The 16,318-nt window shown below is 34.2% G+C and overlaps 1 protein-coding gene across 1 annotated transcript; it reads right to left on the bottom strand.

Annotated features, from left to right (window-relative positions):
- Positions 1–7,295: 7,295 nt before the first annotated feature.
- Positions 7,296–8,818, bottom strand: LOC142611858 (F-box protein AFR). The gene has a single exon (XM_075783997.1). The coding sequence runs from the start codon at positions 8,683–8,685 to the stop codon at positions 7,579–7,581; it is 1,107 nt and encodes a 368-aa protein (XP_075640112.1). The 5' UTR covers positions 8,686–8,818; the 3' UTR covers positions 7,296–7,578.
- Between the last annotated feature and the right edge of the window lie 7,500 nt (positions 8,819–16,318).

Genomic DNA, 16,318 nt, shown 5'->3' with positions numbered 1-16,318 from the left:
AATCTTAAATATAGCAACAAAAACACCAAAAATCCATCTTTATCAAGGGTGCCAAACCTTACAAATTTTAGCAACTTGCTATAGTAAGGTTCTATTCCTAACACCCTACTGTAGCAAGTTGTTACTATTTTTTTTATTAATTTTTTTTCTTTATTATTTTCTTTCTCTATTTTTTCTCTCTTTCTCCCGTGCTCTCAGTCGCCCCTTTCCTTCACTTTCTCTTTGCCTTTCTGTTTCCCTTGCTTTCTACCTAACTACCTCTTGAGTTCGTGGGTCTCTACGATTTTGGGTGTGGCTGGGCTGCGGTGGTTCATGGATCGTGGGTTGATTTCGGTGTGGTTGGGCTGGGTTGTGGTGGCTGGGCTGCAGTGGGTTTTGTGATTTGATATCGGTGAGTTTTAATTTCAGTAGGTTTTGATTGATTTCGATGGGTTTTTTATTTTGGTGGTTGGGTTCATGGGTTGAATGGGGTGCATAAATATCGCATTTTGTATCCCTTATGACTCGGACCCCTATTCCCCAATGATGCTTAAACTCTATGGCCTAAGGCCAGTTTAGAGCTTAATCAGATATCAGATTGACTTAAGGAGTGTTCAAAGGGAATATCTAACCTTTTAAGTGAGCAAAAATCTATTATTGAAAATAAAATGACCAAAGTGGCCTTCAGTCCATGTACGTGGCAGCGGCCTGTGTACGTGGGCTAAAGCATGCGTACATAGCTAGAGTTTCAGAAGTTTAAGAAAGACAAGTTTTCTGCAATAATGACTAAGGTTTGGAATGAATCACACATCGTCTAGAAGCCGCTCCAAACCCTATTTTTTCCACTCTATAAAGCCTTACATAATACAATTTCAAAACACACAGAAATCTCACGAGAAAAACCAAAGATTCACTAAGAAATAGTGAATCAAAATGGATTTTTTTCGCAAAACACTCTCAAGTAAATTTTATTTGATTGGGACCTTTTCTGGCCCCAATCCTTTTAGTTCAACGTTGCTAATCACTTTCTTATTAGTTTGTGAATAGACTTGACAGAGGAGAACGGTTAAAATCAAGCTTGAAAAGCTTTTGTGTGAGGTATCTAGTCTAAACTTTTCTTTTTTCCTTCTTTTATTTTCTGCCTTTTAATCTTCTTGCTTACTTTGTTTGTTTGTTAAATATGTTTTAATATGCTTTTCTAGGTTAGGTTTAAGTTTTTGTATGCTTAAGATGCATGTTAGGTTGTTAGATACTCCGTTTTAAAGTTCTACTCTGTTTCTGTGTTATTAGGTTTTCTGCGCAAGGACTTTCGTATGCATAATCTTGATTGCGCACGCAGGCTAAAATATGCGTACGTAAGCCTGTTATTGCGTGCATGAGCCGTTGCCCAGAAACCCTAATTTTTTTATTTTATTTTTTTATTTTTTTGTTTCTGCTTGTTTTGTTGTCTTGTTTAGTTTCTTTTCCGTGTTCTTGCGTTTCCAAAGTCTCTGTTTCACATGTTTGTTTGTTTATTTGGTATCATATGTTTAGATTAGGGCTTCTCAGTTTTAATGCTATGTCATTCATTCACATGTCCATGCATTAATGCCATAGGTACTGAGTTGCTGCAAGGTAAGTAAAGATAAGTCATGCATTAGAAATGTTTATGCATTGTGTTATGGCTTTATTTTGATGATATGATGGAGCATGCTTAATTGTATGATTAGGGTTTGTAATGTGTTAATGCCTGATGCCATGGTTAGATGAATGTTAGGGTTTTTCTTATGTGTGGTTTGGCTCTCTCTTGCTTTAAGATAGATAAGTATGTGTTTTGGGATAAAAATGACATGTTGTATGTTAAATGCATGATTAGTGTGTGTGAGTTTCGAATACATGTGTTGAATTAGTTTTAATAGGGTTAAGACATAAGACATGATGATGGGAGACCAACCTTAGGGTTGGGCAATCTTGGGTGCCTAATATCTTCCTAAGAGCGTATCTAAACTCCGAATCCATACTCTGATAGTAAAATCAAAGGTCTTTCCTTGAGAGGAAGCTATATATATGGTTCTCTAGACCATTACAAAAACTAGGTGGCAACTCCCCCCCCCCCTCCCCACCCTTGTGTTCATAGGATGGCTTTGGGTTCTAGTTGTGGGTGGGTACAGTTTGTGGTGGTGGTGGTTATTGGTGGGTTGATTTTGGGTTTGGGTTCACAATAGTGCCAGATGGGTGAGTGGGTTTTGGTTTATGGTGGTTGATGTTGGGTGGATATGGTTTGTGGTGGTGGTGGCTAGTGTGGTAGGTTGATTTTGGGGTGGGGTTAAGGTGGTGGCAAGTGAGGTGGGTGGGTGAGTGGGTTTTGGTTTATGGTGGTTGATGGTGGGTGGGTATGGTTTGTGGTGGTAGTGGCCAGTCTTGAGTTGATTTTGGGTTGGGGTTTACGATGATGGCAAGTGGGTGGGTGACGTTGGCTGGTGGTGACTATGGATTTGCTAGGTTAGGAAGAAAGAAGTTTAACTTTGTTGATGATCTTGGTTTAGAGAAGAGGGGGAGAGAAGAGGAAGAGATGGGTTTGTGTTTTGGTTTTGGGTTTGTTCTTGTTTGTGATTTGGGTGGTTGGGGTTGAGGTTGTAGGGGTGTTGGTGGTGGTGGTTGTGGCTGTGGGCGGCGGTGGTGGTGGTGGCTGTGGGCGGTGGTGGCTAGTGGCTGTGGGTGTGGGCATGGCAGTGGGTTTTTGGGTTTGTGGGTAATGGAAGAGATGGGATTGAGAATTAAAAAATAATATTTTAATGAAGTGGTAAAAAATATAAAACCTTTGATGTTGGATGTATTGTAAAGTGAGTTGTTAAAATAGATAAAATATGTTTTTGGGATGCTATATTGTTGAGATCCTTGATGTGAATGCTCTTAACATTATATACTTATATACTTATCATATAACAGTGAATTTTCTTCATTCCTTTGTTCCAAAATATATTAGATAATTGATGTTCTTGTATATATGTTCCATGAAAATTTTATTTTTAATTGTCATTTTTTAAGTATACATTTAACTTATAATTATCATATCATTGGAATGTAGATGGATAACTCATTACTTTTTGCCTCCATAACGGGGGCAACTACATCTGTCATTGCTTTGAGTGTTGTTCTTTGGAAAGGCTAAGATCTAGGAGTTATACCTAGAGAACCTTATGTCAATCGAGACTATAAAAGAGACTCATATATGAGTGATATTCTTTATAGAGGTGATGTGCATTGTGTCCATAATATAAGGATGAGACCCTTTGCTTTTTATGCACTATGTAGAATTTTGGGTGAGAATAATTTACTTCAAGAGACCATTCACATGTCCATTAGAGAACAAGAGTTAATTTTTTACACACTATTGGGCATAATGTGAGGTTTCGAGTTGTTGGTGGGAGGTTTTATAGATCAGTTGAGACAATGCATTGATACTTTAAGGGCCTGTTCGATTAAAGGAGTGGAAAAGTGGGAGGATGGAAAATATTTAGTTTTCCCTCTTGTGTGTCCGGTTAGAGGGGTGGAAAAGTGGGAGGTTGAAAAACTCTTTTGTTAGGTTGGAGAGAAAAATGGAAGGATGGAAAATGTAATTTATATAAACTGACTATTATACCCTTGTTACATAATATGTAAGAAATAGATTTATTTGTACTCATTACATAATATAAAATTTATCACATCATATATATAAATTATTATTATTATTATTATTATGTAAAAATTAGATTAGGTCACGTTGAAAAAAAAAACGTTCAGGTAATGTTGAAAAAAAAATAGAAAAATAGAAAAAAAAAAAGAATGTTCAGTAACGTTGAAAAGAAAAAAAACAAAAAAGAAAAGAAAGAAAGAGAGAACGTTCAGTAACGATCAGTAACGTTGAAGAAGGGGGAAAAAAATGAGAAAGAGATGAGAAGCATCAGGTGGGATGGGGGCTTTTTAGTAAAAGTGCAAAAGACCACTTTTCTCCCCAACGTTTTCCTCCCAATTTGGGAGGAAAATATATGTGGGCCCGGGAGGAAAATTTTCCTCCCGATTTTCCATCCTTCCTATTTTTTTTCTCCAAATGAACAGTGAAAAATGCCATTTTCCATCCTATTTTCCTCCCTTTGTTTTCTATCCTCCTAATTTACACTCCAAACGGATGGGGCCTAAGCATGTCCTTAGAGTAGTTCTACAATTGTACAAACATGTGATTAGACTACATGACCAAGATACACCCTCTGAGATAAGGAATAGCAACAGGTTTAGCCCCTATTTCAAGGTAAGTTTTAAGGGCTTTCATTTTTATTTTTTTTATACATATAAAGATGTAAAATGAATGTAACTTATATTGGGAGTAATTAGGATTGTGTGGGAACGATTGATGGAACTCATGTTCATGCATCTGTTCCATGTCAAATTCAAGGAAGGTTTCCCGGCCGAAAGGATGGAACAGTACAAAATGTCATTGCTGCTACTACCTTTGACTTAAAATTCATTTATGTATTAGCTGGTTGGGAAAGAAGTGCACATGACTCACATGTCTTAAATGATGCATTATCTAGGGAAAGGGGATTAAAATTCCTGAAGGTATTATAGGACTAGAAAGTGATTTTATTATAGATATTATCTTGCCTATAAACGTGTAGGTAAATATTATCTTGATAACGTTGGTTATGGAGTTCGAAAAGGATATATCTCCCCTTATTGTGGTGTTTGTTACCATTTGAAAGAGTTTAGTGATAACCCGCCAAGAAATGACAAAGAATTATTCAATTTTCACCATCCTTCTTTACGCGTACCAAACACCTAAAAATATTTTTAAGGTCATTACCAAACACCAAAAAATGAGATAGTTTTTCAAAAAATGTTTTCTGAAAAATGACCAATTTTCCAGAAAACGTTAATAAGTGATGGAGTAGCATTTATCATACTGAAAGTTTTAAGTAAGAGAAATATTATGTCTACAATATTTTCATAACATTTTCACAAAATCTTAAGTGGTAGGGTGTTATTGGTTATTATGAATAGACAAAAAATAATAATCTAAGTTGTAAATTCAAATTTGAATTAATAAGAACTTATGATTTGTTGTAAAAATGTTATGACGAAGTTATGTGCAAGCTTGAGACTCATTTTAAAATCTTAGGACTAGGCTCGAGCATAAATAATAGGTGTAAATACACTTTTAGTCCTTACATTTTGCACTTTCTCCATTTTGGTCCATACATTTTATTTTTACCATTTTTAGTCCCTAAACCAATTAACGCCTAACATTTAGGTCCTTTCTATCACCCAACTAACAGCAAAAGCTGAAGTGGCTGACGGTGAAATAAAAAAAAAAAATATAATTACACACATTAATTAATTAAATTAAAAACAAATATTAAAATAAATTTAAAAAATTAAAAATTCATTAGTTTTTGGGAAGAACATGATTGTTAATAATCTTCATGTTCTTCTTCTTTTTCTTCAGAACATTAACTTCATATTCTTCACCAAATCAAGACAAACCCAACCGGCCAACATTCATAATCAATCTCAACACAAAAAATTCTAACACATTCAACATTGAAATCTCTAGTAAATCAAACCCATATATCCAAGAAATAGACCCATAAACCTATAACCAAATACTCTTTCACGTTCATCCATACAAGGTTCAAAAATCCAAGACCCACAACTTGTAAATACGAAACCAAACTCACCATCCTTGACCCAAACTCGCCATTAACAACACCACCCCTCCGATCAAACCCATTTCCCAAAGCAGCAAACACCACCACTATCGCCGGAAAAACCCAACCCCACGGAAACCCATAAAAAAATGATCAAACCCACATCACTATTATTGATCAAACCCAACCCCGGAAACCCAGAAAAACCTTATCAAACCCACACCACCATTGCCAATCAAACCCAGACCCGAAAACCCAGAAAAACCCGATCAAACCACACCACCATTGCCGATCAAGCCGGAAATACCTAGCCCCACGAAAACCCAAAACAACCCGATCAAACCCACACAACCATTGCCGATCAAGTTGGAAAAACCTAGCCCCAAGAAAACCTAGAAAAACCCGATCAAACCCACTCCATCATTGCTAATCAAACCCACACCACCATCGTCGATCAAACAACAAAGAGGGAGAGAGAGTCGGGTTTAGAGAGAGAGAGAGAGAGAGAGAGAGAGAGAGAGAGAGTCAGAGATTCAGATTTAAGAGGGAGTGAGGCATCAATAGCTAAAACAAAAGAAGAAGAAAAAGAAAGATACAAACACAAACATGCATTGTGAGAAAGAGAGGATCTGGAATTGAAATGGAAGAAGAAAAGGAAGGATCAGAAATTTATACAAAAGCTGAGTTTGGATTCAGCTTATTTGTGGCCACGTTTTGAGTTTTGCGTTTTGTAGCTTTTTTTTTTTTTTCAACGCGCATGAACAGTAACCGGTACTGTTCATGCACGTTATTTCACTGTGCGGGAGACCAATTGCACTGTTTACGCACTGTAGTTGCACTGTTCACGCACTGTTCATGGGACCCACAAGCACTTTATTCAGAAAAAAATATTAAAAATGGGTCTCACAGCACTATTCACACATTTAAAAATTATTTTGCTACAGTGTTTTCAGTTTTCAGTTTTCAGTTTTCAGCAATAAGCTCTATCCAAACGGACCTAAAGTAGGTTTTTTTAAATGGTAGAGAGAGGACTCAAGGGCATTGATGCGTTATTTTAAATCTTCAATGTTTTAAATTTATAGGCAATCAAACATGTTTAGGGAAGAACATGAAGAATATGAAGTCATATTCTTCCCAAAAGCTAATGAATTATTTTTTAATGTTTGTTTTTAATTTAATTAATTAATGTGTGTGATTATATTATTTTTTTATTCCACTGTCAGTCACGTTAATTTTTGCTGTTAGTTGGGTAATGAAAAAGACCAAAATATCATGCGTTAATTGGTTTAAGAACTAAAAATAGTAAAAATAAAAAATAAAGACAAAAAAAATCAAAATATAAGCACTAAAATTACTTTTACACCTGAATAATAATTTTTGTGTCGGACTTTCCCTTTACAGTGGGATCCTCACATTGACCCACCGTGAGTGTGATATAATAGCCAACCTTAAAGATAAGTCCTAGTATGCAAATTCTGTCCACTTCAACTTTTTTGTTAAGTTAGCTTTTAAATATTATAAAAACTCAATTATTGAGTCTCCGCTCATCTTTTGCATATGAGTTCTTTTACAAGTGTACAACCACTAATAATATAAAGATAAGCTATATAATTAACTATCAATATAAAAATTTCCCAACATCAACAAAGCTTCAAAAGAAAGTAGAATCCTTTTTTTTCTTAGTGCAACACAAAGAATTTAGAATCATATACAATAACCTAGGCCAAAAACAATGGAACCCCACACTGTCGGCCTTATCGGAACGGCAATGAATCCAATATTTTGAATAAGGCCTGTACCACAACAATATCTACAATTTTGCACAATTAGTTGATGCGGTGAATTGTTAATGGAAAAATTATAAACCCACTCCTTTTTCTCCGTCACAATTCACCGATAAAAATGGTAAAAAATTGTACTTTTTGAATTCTTATCATCCATAAAGCACCTGGCAATTCAAAGCAGAGAAGTCATGAAAAGCCTCAGGACCATCCACCATTTCCCACTCTACCTTGAAATCTCCATTTCCAACTTCACATACTTTCCCTATAGCGACCTTTAATCCGAATGAAACCACGTAAATTTTCCCCTCCACACCATTCACAGCCAAGGGCTTATTCATTTCCCCACGTGGGAACTTTTGCCCACCCACGTACCGCCACGTGTCACAATCAGGATCGTACACCTTCAATGGACAATCCGCATACTCTGATATCACAAACAGCCTGTCACCCAAAACAACACTCAGTCCTGTCCACCCCTCCCTCATCGCTTGACTTGTGTCTCGCCACGTGTCACAATCAGGGTCGTACACCCCACCTCTCGGCGAAAATCTAACCGGCCATGTCCACCCTTCCGTAACATACATCTTGTCGCCGACCACAGCAGAATCGTACCTTTTCAAACACGTGCCCATGTTAGCAACCGGAGTCCACGTGTCACCTTCAGGGTCGTAAGACTCAACGGCTGTGATTGGGCCGGTTGAGCTGGTCCCACCTCCACCAACGGTTATGATCTTCCCATTAACACTCCCAGCTGCGAAGCACGATCGTGGGGTCAGCATGGGGGACAAAACCGACCATTGATTGGTTGATGAACGGTACATGATCGTGCTCTGTGTGGAACACTCCGTATCTGATCCCACCCCGCCCAAAACAAAGAGCTTCCCCTGACGTGGCAGTGAGACACACACAAAGCCCGGAGGGCACTTTGGCATCGGAGGCAAGACAAACCAACGGCCGGATCTGGGGTCAAGAGCTTGCCACTGAATCCTGGCCGTTGATTTGTGAAATGCAGAAACGAATACGTAAGGCAAAGAGAGTGAGAGAGCGTTTTTGGAGACAAGAAAAGTTGGGTCGGTGATGAGCCTTTTCCATGAGGAAGAAACTGAACGTACCAAAGGTTGTTCTGGGTATGGAACACGAAGAAGACAGAGCTCGACGATGTGGTCTGGTAATCCTGGAATCAACGGCTCAGAATTCTTGTCAGCTTCTTCGGAATCTTTGGGTTCTAGCTTCGATGAAGACCTCAGAATTGTCATTCTTCAAACTGAAGCTTGACAAGGAATAATAATAATAATAATAAACTACTTTATGGTTTCTGAAAGTTTTAGAATTCGGAACTCGTAAAAAATGAGTGGTATTGAGTTGCAGAGAAGGATTTTTGTTGTGCCAAATATATAGCCGAACAAACCCACAGAGTCAAAGGTATAGAGAGGGAGAGAGATCATGATGACGTGGGATGATTCTTCGAGTTATTTAGTGCTTTTCCGCCTACTGTCAATTTTTTATTATTTTTAGTGGTGTGTTAATGCGTTCAGTATTTCTTTTTTTAACATTTCGTTAAAAGTACAGTTGACAAAAGTTAAAAGACTTAAGAGTTAAATAAATAAGTGGGTTGATGATTGACTTAAAGTACTGCATTCTGTAGCAAAAAAAGATGTAAAAATCTAATCCCTATAAAAATCAGAATACATGAACACAAATCCCAAAAACAGAGACCAAGAATCATCTGAAGAGGGTTGAGTCGTTCTCTTCTGAAAAAGTATTAGTTGAGTTGATCTTTCCAGAGTAAGGATTAGTTGAGTTGATCTTTTCTGATAAAATTATCAGATTTGATCTTTTCTGATAAAATTATCAGATTTGTTGAGTTGAGAATTCTCCCTTTTCAACTATTTATCTCTAAAATCATATGTAATTGTGACTTTATTAGCTTGACAAGATTGAAAGTAAAATCTAAAAATTATTTATTTGTTTTTGCAATAATACTTTGTAGTTTGTACTTGAAGAATTAATTATATTTTAAATTTAAATTCTTTTCCTGTTTTATTATTCTCTATTTTCTTATGAAAATAACTTTTAAAAATATTTAATTTTCGAAGTTATGTATTTTAGCTAAGGTTGTTAATTATTAAAGAAATGATATGTCTATAACATTTTTATAATAAATTCTAAATGACAAGTTGTACTGGTTGTCATTATTAGGGCAAAAAAGTAATATTAGTTTTAGATTCAAAGTTGAACCAATAACAATTAAACACCAATGATGTGTTGTGAAAATATTGTAAAAATGTTGTGAACGTAGCATCTCTTTAATTATTATACATTTATTCTATTAATTTCATTATGAAATCATTATAGCTTGGCCTTCAATTCCACATTAAAAGTCAAAACTTTGAATCTTTCTATTTTTTAGTTTTTTTAAAAATGATATATATATATAAGACGATTCCTGTTAAAACATTGGTGAATCTACCGCAAAATCGTTAGAAGTATATATTTTAAACAGGCGTGGACTAATTATGATGTCTGTTAAGATACTCAGATCGTATTGCATTTTTTTTTTCCCTGGGTGTGTTTTACTTGCGTGTAGCAGGATAAAATTCATTTGACTAACATATTAGTAATATTTAATCTTATATCTTATTGATTTAATACTGTAACTGAGTTGAGATCTCGCCCAAGAGCATTTTATAGTTGGATTCTAAATCCTATCATATTTTACCATCTCAGAAAGCTAGTTTATCAATTATACAATACTATTTTACAATACACCCAACATCCCAAAACTTTATTATTTTACCTTTTTATTAAAATAATATTTCTACACAATAAAATAATATATCCCACAACACCACCACCACCTGCACTACACACACCTGAAACCACCAGCAACCCATATTCTACCGTCAACACCAAAAAAAAAAAAAAAAAACACCCAGACCATCAACACCACAAAAAAAAAAAAAAAAAACAAAACACAGCAACCCACCGCCACCCAGCACCACCAAAACAACACAACCCACAACCACCGTGACCCACACAGACCCACCACCAAAAAAAAAAAAAACAGACCCACTGTGAGCAGACCCACTGCAAGCAAAACCTAAACCCATGGCGGCAAACCCACGGTGAGCAAATCCCAGATTTACACCGGCAAACCACGTCGGAAACCCATCACGCCGTCCACTAGAAAACCCAAAACACAACCCAAATCGCAACCCACCATAAAAAAATGAACCAATCTCAGCCATACCCACCTCCTCTATAGGCATCGATCACAACAGGAAAAAAAAAAAATCACAGAACCCAAAACCCGGAAGTCCAAAACCCATAACACAAAACACGAGAGAGGATCGCAACCCACCAGAAAAAATGAACCAATCTTAGCCATACCTACCTCTTCTATAGGCATCAGACACAACAAAAAAAAAAAAAAAAAAAAACCCAGAACCCGGAACTCCCAAACCTAGAACAGAAAACACGAGAGAGGAGAAGGATGATGCCTGATGGTGTCTCTGATGTGGTTTTGTTTAGGTTTGATCATTGATGTGTGAATTTGGATTTGGGAGGGGGATGGTGTTTGGGTTTGAAGAGAAGAGAGAGAAAAGAAAGAGAAATAATGAGAGAGGAGAGAGAAATTCCGAGTTAAAAAGGGGAGAGAGAGAATTAAAAAATTATTATTTTTCATACCATTCAGCTACAATACCATCTCACAAATAAGATGGTACTGTAGCATTATGCCAAAAAATTTTTGGCCTTTGGCATTTGGACCCTTCCGTTGCTGGGCATATTGTGGGCCTGAATGCCAAATGTATCTTACATTTGGCATTTGAAAGGCCCACTGTGAATGTTCTAAGTACCTCACGTTATAGTTGTACCTGATCTGTTATTTGAAGATTCCCCACCCCCCCCCCCTGGGTGAAAAATCATATACCAACCTCTCATGAAAGAAAATAAAGTGTTTCACATTTGGATTGACATTTTATTTATTTATTTATTAAAAATGAGTAAATTTATTTTTAGAATAGAGCAAAATAGGGGTTTTATCCATAAGCAAAGGATAAATTAGGAACATTATCACTTATCTAAGGATAACTAAGTTCAAAGAAATAGGATAACTCAAGAGTAAAATAAGGATTCTTTATCTTTATACTTTAAGAGGATTCAGAACGTTAGTTATTGTCTTTTTTTATTTCAAAAATATCCCTAATTTAATTAATTTATCCTTATTACTAAAACATAAAAATAAGGTTAAAATCGTAAGTTGATAAAAATTAAAAAAAAAAAGCCTACCCATATTTATAAAACTACCCCATGTTCTATAAAATTCCCACTACCCCATGTAAACAACCAAAATTACCCCCATGTTCCTATACCAAAAAAAAAAAAAAAACCCATGTTCTAAAAAAAAAAAAAAAAAACTACCCCAAGTTCATTGCACGCAAATCTCATGTAATAGGGCTAGTATCTCTTATGTTTATTATTAATGACAATACACTAAAAATAGAATAGAAATTTACAAGAAATTCAAAATTAGAATGAAACCAGGAAATCAATTTGAAATACGAAAATAAAAATTAGACCCCAAAAATCATGTTGAACTACGGCACTGTTGCTTTGTTTAAGAAGATTTAAGCCCTTTACTATTAACAAAAGTCATATACCAATGCAATAAATTTTCTATTTGATTTATCCCCTATAGAACACAATAACCTGATTGAATTATATTATAATTTAAGCTAATCACCAAATAAAACACTTTTCTTTGTACAAATAAATATCCCCAAATATAACTTATAAAATTATATATGAACTCATTTGGTGTAACTTTGAATATTGTAAGTGTGCACATGGGACTAAAGAAGTCAATTTTGTATCAAAAGCCATTTCAGTTTAACTAATGGAACGATATATTTTACACATTTTTCTTTTCATAGTATTTTAAATCCTATGTCTTTGAGTATATTAGGCTCAATTCTTCATCAATTTTATCCTTCTATAATAGCCTAGTCTTTTTTTTTTTTTTTGAAAAGCTATAATAGCCTAGTCCATAACATATAAATCTAAATTGTCTAATCATTATATTTAAAATAATAATAATATAGAACAAGTGTAAAAGGCATATTTCTAAAAATAAAAATAAAAAGTGTAGAAGGCATAGACTCCACCTAACCCACGTGAATTCTGAATTAAATTCAATGCCTGACATTAGTTTTTTTTTTTTTGGTGAACAGAAGCTTTATTGACGAACTAAGAAGAAAAAACAGCCTCAATACAAAGCCTGTTAAAATACATCTCATTGAGGTCATCTTCAAAAATATCAACTAAGTCCACAAGTAGGCTATTAAAAGTAGAAAAATAAGCATCAAAATAATAGCTCATTCTAACAAGACTATCCGCACATCTATTCGCCAGACAGAAGCAATGCTTAATACATATTTGCAAAATACGAGAAATCAAAAGCCTGCAATCCTCCAATAAAGGTGAAATGATGTTATTTACATAAGAAGGATTTCCTAAGGCATCCACAATAGTTTTCACTTTTACCAAAGCCACCCGTTGCTTCAAAAAAATAATAAACACAACTTCATAGCCCATGATTTTAAAATGCATTGAGAAGCTATAAACGACTGGTTTCTCATTTACCAACCAACTTTAATCCAAATAAATAGCATAATTATAAGAAAATTCACCCATAATTTATTAATCGTATATAATATATTAAATTGAAAGCTCAATCTGAAATCCAAATTAGAATTTAATTGTATTCCGATTTTAACTAAGTATCATTCTTATTGCCCTATAATTTGATCTCAAGTGTCTTTAAATTTCATGTCAATTGTGAAGTATTATTCCAGTCTTCTACAACTACAAGTTATTAAAATGGTTGATTGTAAGTAATATACAATATTCACTTTCACATAAATACATCACTTTTTTTTCATTATTTACTGTCAACTACGCCATAATTGTGATGTAAAAGTTGTAACAAAACTAAGGTACAATATTAAAATGCACCAACATTTTATCACTCCAAATAAAACTTATGTACAATATCTTAGGTGCTGTTTCTTAGGTTCTCTACTTAAGATTGAGTCATATGGTTACTTAACTAAAAAATACACTATAATCTCATGAGAAAAAAATTACATAATAGAAATTTAAGAGAAGAACCTAACTAACAGTACCTAAATACTATAGGTAATTCTTGCTCTTATCCCTCATCTCTACAATCAGTAAGAAATGGCTGGAGATTCATCCAACCAAATCTTCATGTCAGAACATTTGCAATTATAAGCAGCTAAGACTTTTGCAACTAATAGTTTATAATAATTTTATTAAATTGTTGCAGATGTTAGTTAAAATTAAGCCACCCTCTCAAATTATATTAAAAGTAAAATTTAAGCCACAATGATATATATATATATATGAACTGGAAAGATTTTTTTACCAAACAAAAAAGATACATGGAGTCATGGAGGCGAAGATAGATTCCTCTCATTACAATTCAAAGCAAGGAGGCCACAAGCCATAACAAAATTTAAGCCACAATGATATTTATACCTCAGACGCAATCGTCCAAGTGATAATCAGTTGTAAATTGTAATTCGTCATAATGTTCGTAATTAATATTTGTGAAAATAAAATTTTACTTTTATTAATTTTAAGAGAATGAAATAAATTTTTCTTAATTTTAAGGTGGTTGACCACATTTTACAATATGCACTGAAATACATTGATATAAAAGATGGACAAAATTTAATTACAAAATCAGTTGTAACTTGTAACCTAAGACTACAAATTGCTATAATAAACTAACATGCGTAAAAAAATGACACATGCATTGTACATAACTAGAATAATTTATTTCATGCCGTTGTCTACATCCAGGTACATTTGATGTGTTCCCTAAACCAACTGTTCTTTTAATAATTATAATTAACTAAACTATTTTAACACTATAATTATCTTATTTCATGATAAGATAATTATACATTAAAGGGAAATAATAAATATATAAGATATAAATTTTAAAATAAAAAGAATCTAAAAAAATAAATAGTAATGACGTAGAAAATTGTAGGAGTTTCAAAAATTTCGGTTTTATATATTGAAATATATTGATTAGTTAAGTACACTTAACTCATCTAATCCTTGTTAACTACACCATCTATTAAAAAAATAAAAAATAAAAAACCAAAAACCAAAAACGACAAAACGTATAGTCCCTCTCTCTCATCAAAGAAACCCAGCTCCCAAACCAGAGACCCAAACCATCCTGTCTCCATTGTCGGCCAACCTCAAATCAGTTTGAGATTCTTTCGCTTTTGTAGACACCTTAAAATAAATAATAGAATCTTTCTTCGGGCCTTGTCTATGTAAGTGATGAGAAGTTGAAGAGATTTGTCAAAGTTCTTTTTTGTTTTTCTTTCTCGAACCTTATTAGTGGAGAACTAAGGACTTTGATGCATAGTTGACAAAAGTGAATTTTTTAAGATGTAGTTTTGGAATAGCACAGATCCTCACATCTACATGAGTTGAATTTGTAGTTACTGGACATAGAGTTCGGACTATGGTACTTAGGTGAAGTATGTGATTAGAATATACTGCAGGTTATCTCACCTCTAGGATAATGTTCTTGTTCTTCATGATGGTGAAACTTAAGTGGTTGAAATTGGTCTCAAATTGTCATTGGAATTCATGAAGGGTTAATGTGAATGACAGGTTGTGCATACATAAACTGCCATCCTTTATTTGGTCTCAGCTCTGATTGCAATTTTGGATTTGGATTGGGAAGCAGTTTCTAGTGAAAGTCCCATCTTGTCATTATAATTTTTGTTAACAACTTTATTGTCTTGTCCTTCTAGGTTTTTATTTTTTTTAATAAGTGGTGTAGTTAACTAGGATTAGTCGGGTTAAATTTACTTAAGTAATCATGTGCAATACACACGCCATTTTTTACACACGTTAGTTTATTAGAGCAATTTGTAGTCTTAGGCTACAACTAGTTTTGTAGCTAAATTTTTCTGTAAAAGATTACCATTTTATAACGTGTCATTATTATTTTATCATTATTTTTCACATTAATATGAAATTCACTAGTTTTACATTTATATATGGTGGTATACATGAAAAAATCACATCTACACCCAAAAAAAACCAATTAACATGAGAAGGACTAAATTTAGTTTTTTAGGTTTTCTTAAAGGGATTTGTAGGGTTTTGTCCAAAACCAGCTGAAATCCTGTGATGTATGGCGTGAGACTCGCTATATCAAGGCATGTAACAAATTATTGAAGGGGTGAATACTAGATGGAAGAAATTTTGGAAGGGGTTGGGGCCTTAGGGGTGGTTGGATGAGAAAAAATGTTAGGAAAATTATATATAAATGAGAATAAATTTTAGTAAACACATAGGAAACAAAACTACATGAGAACACAGATTTACATGGGGTTGGGGAAAGAGAATACGTAATCACCTGGTCTTCATACAATGATGTTACAACGAACTTTGAGCTTTGAAACTTTATTTTAATAAAAGAAAATGCTAAAGTTAAGAATTGCCTAGTTCTAGTCTTCTAGTTTAGGTAGTTCAAAACCAAATTAATTATATGTGTTCGCCTAGTTGGATTAACTCCCAGAAGTCTTTGGTTTCCAGGTTGGATTGATTTTTTTTTTTTTTTTTTGAGTAAAAGGTAAGTAAGGTTGGATTGATTATATGTGGGCGCTTGATTCCTAGTTTTCTATTAATAATATAATTAGTATCAAAATTATCGTCAAAATGAGTCATGATAGAATTCTAGGTTTTCTCAATCGCCATTTTGGCATTTTCAAAACTCTCAAATATCTCACCTGTTTAACTTTAAACCAAACCAATCAAAATGAATAATGA

The sequence above is a fragment of the Castanea sativa genome, chromosome 10, assembly GCF_040712315.1.
Source record: "Castanea sativa cultivar Marrone di Chiusa Pesio chromosome 10, ASM4071231v1".
NCBI classification, from domain to species: Eukaryota; Viridiplantae; Streptophyta; class Magnoliopsida; order Fagales; family Fagaceae; genus Castanea; species Castanea sativa.
The sequence above is the reverse complement of the archived record's forward strand: the minus strand, read 5'-3'. Positions and strand labels throughout refer to the sequence as shown.

What these genes read in the sequence shown, in the direction of transcription:
- LOC142611858 (XM_075783997.1), bottom strand. Translation starts at nt 8,685, where the DNA reads ATGACAATTCTGAGGTCTTCATCGAAGCTAGAACCCAAAGATTCCGAA.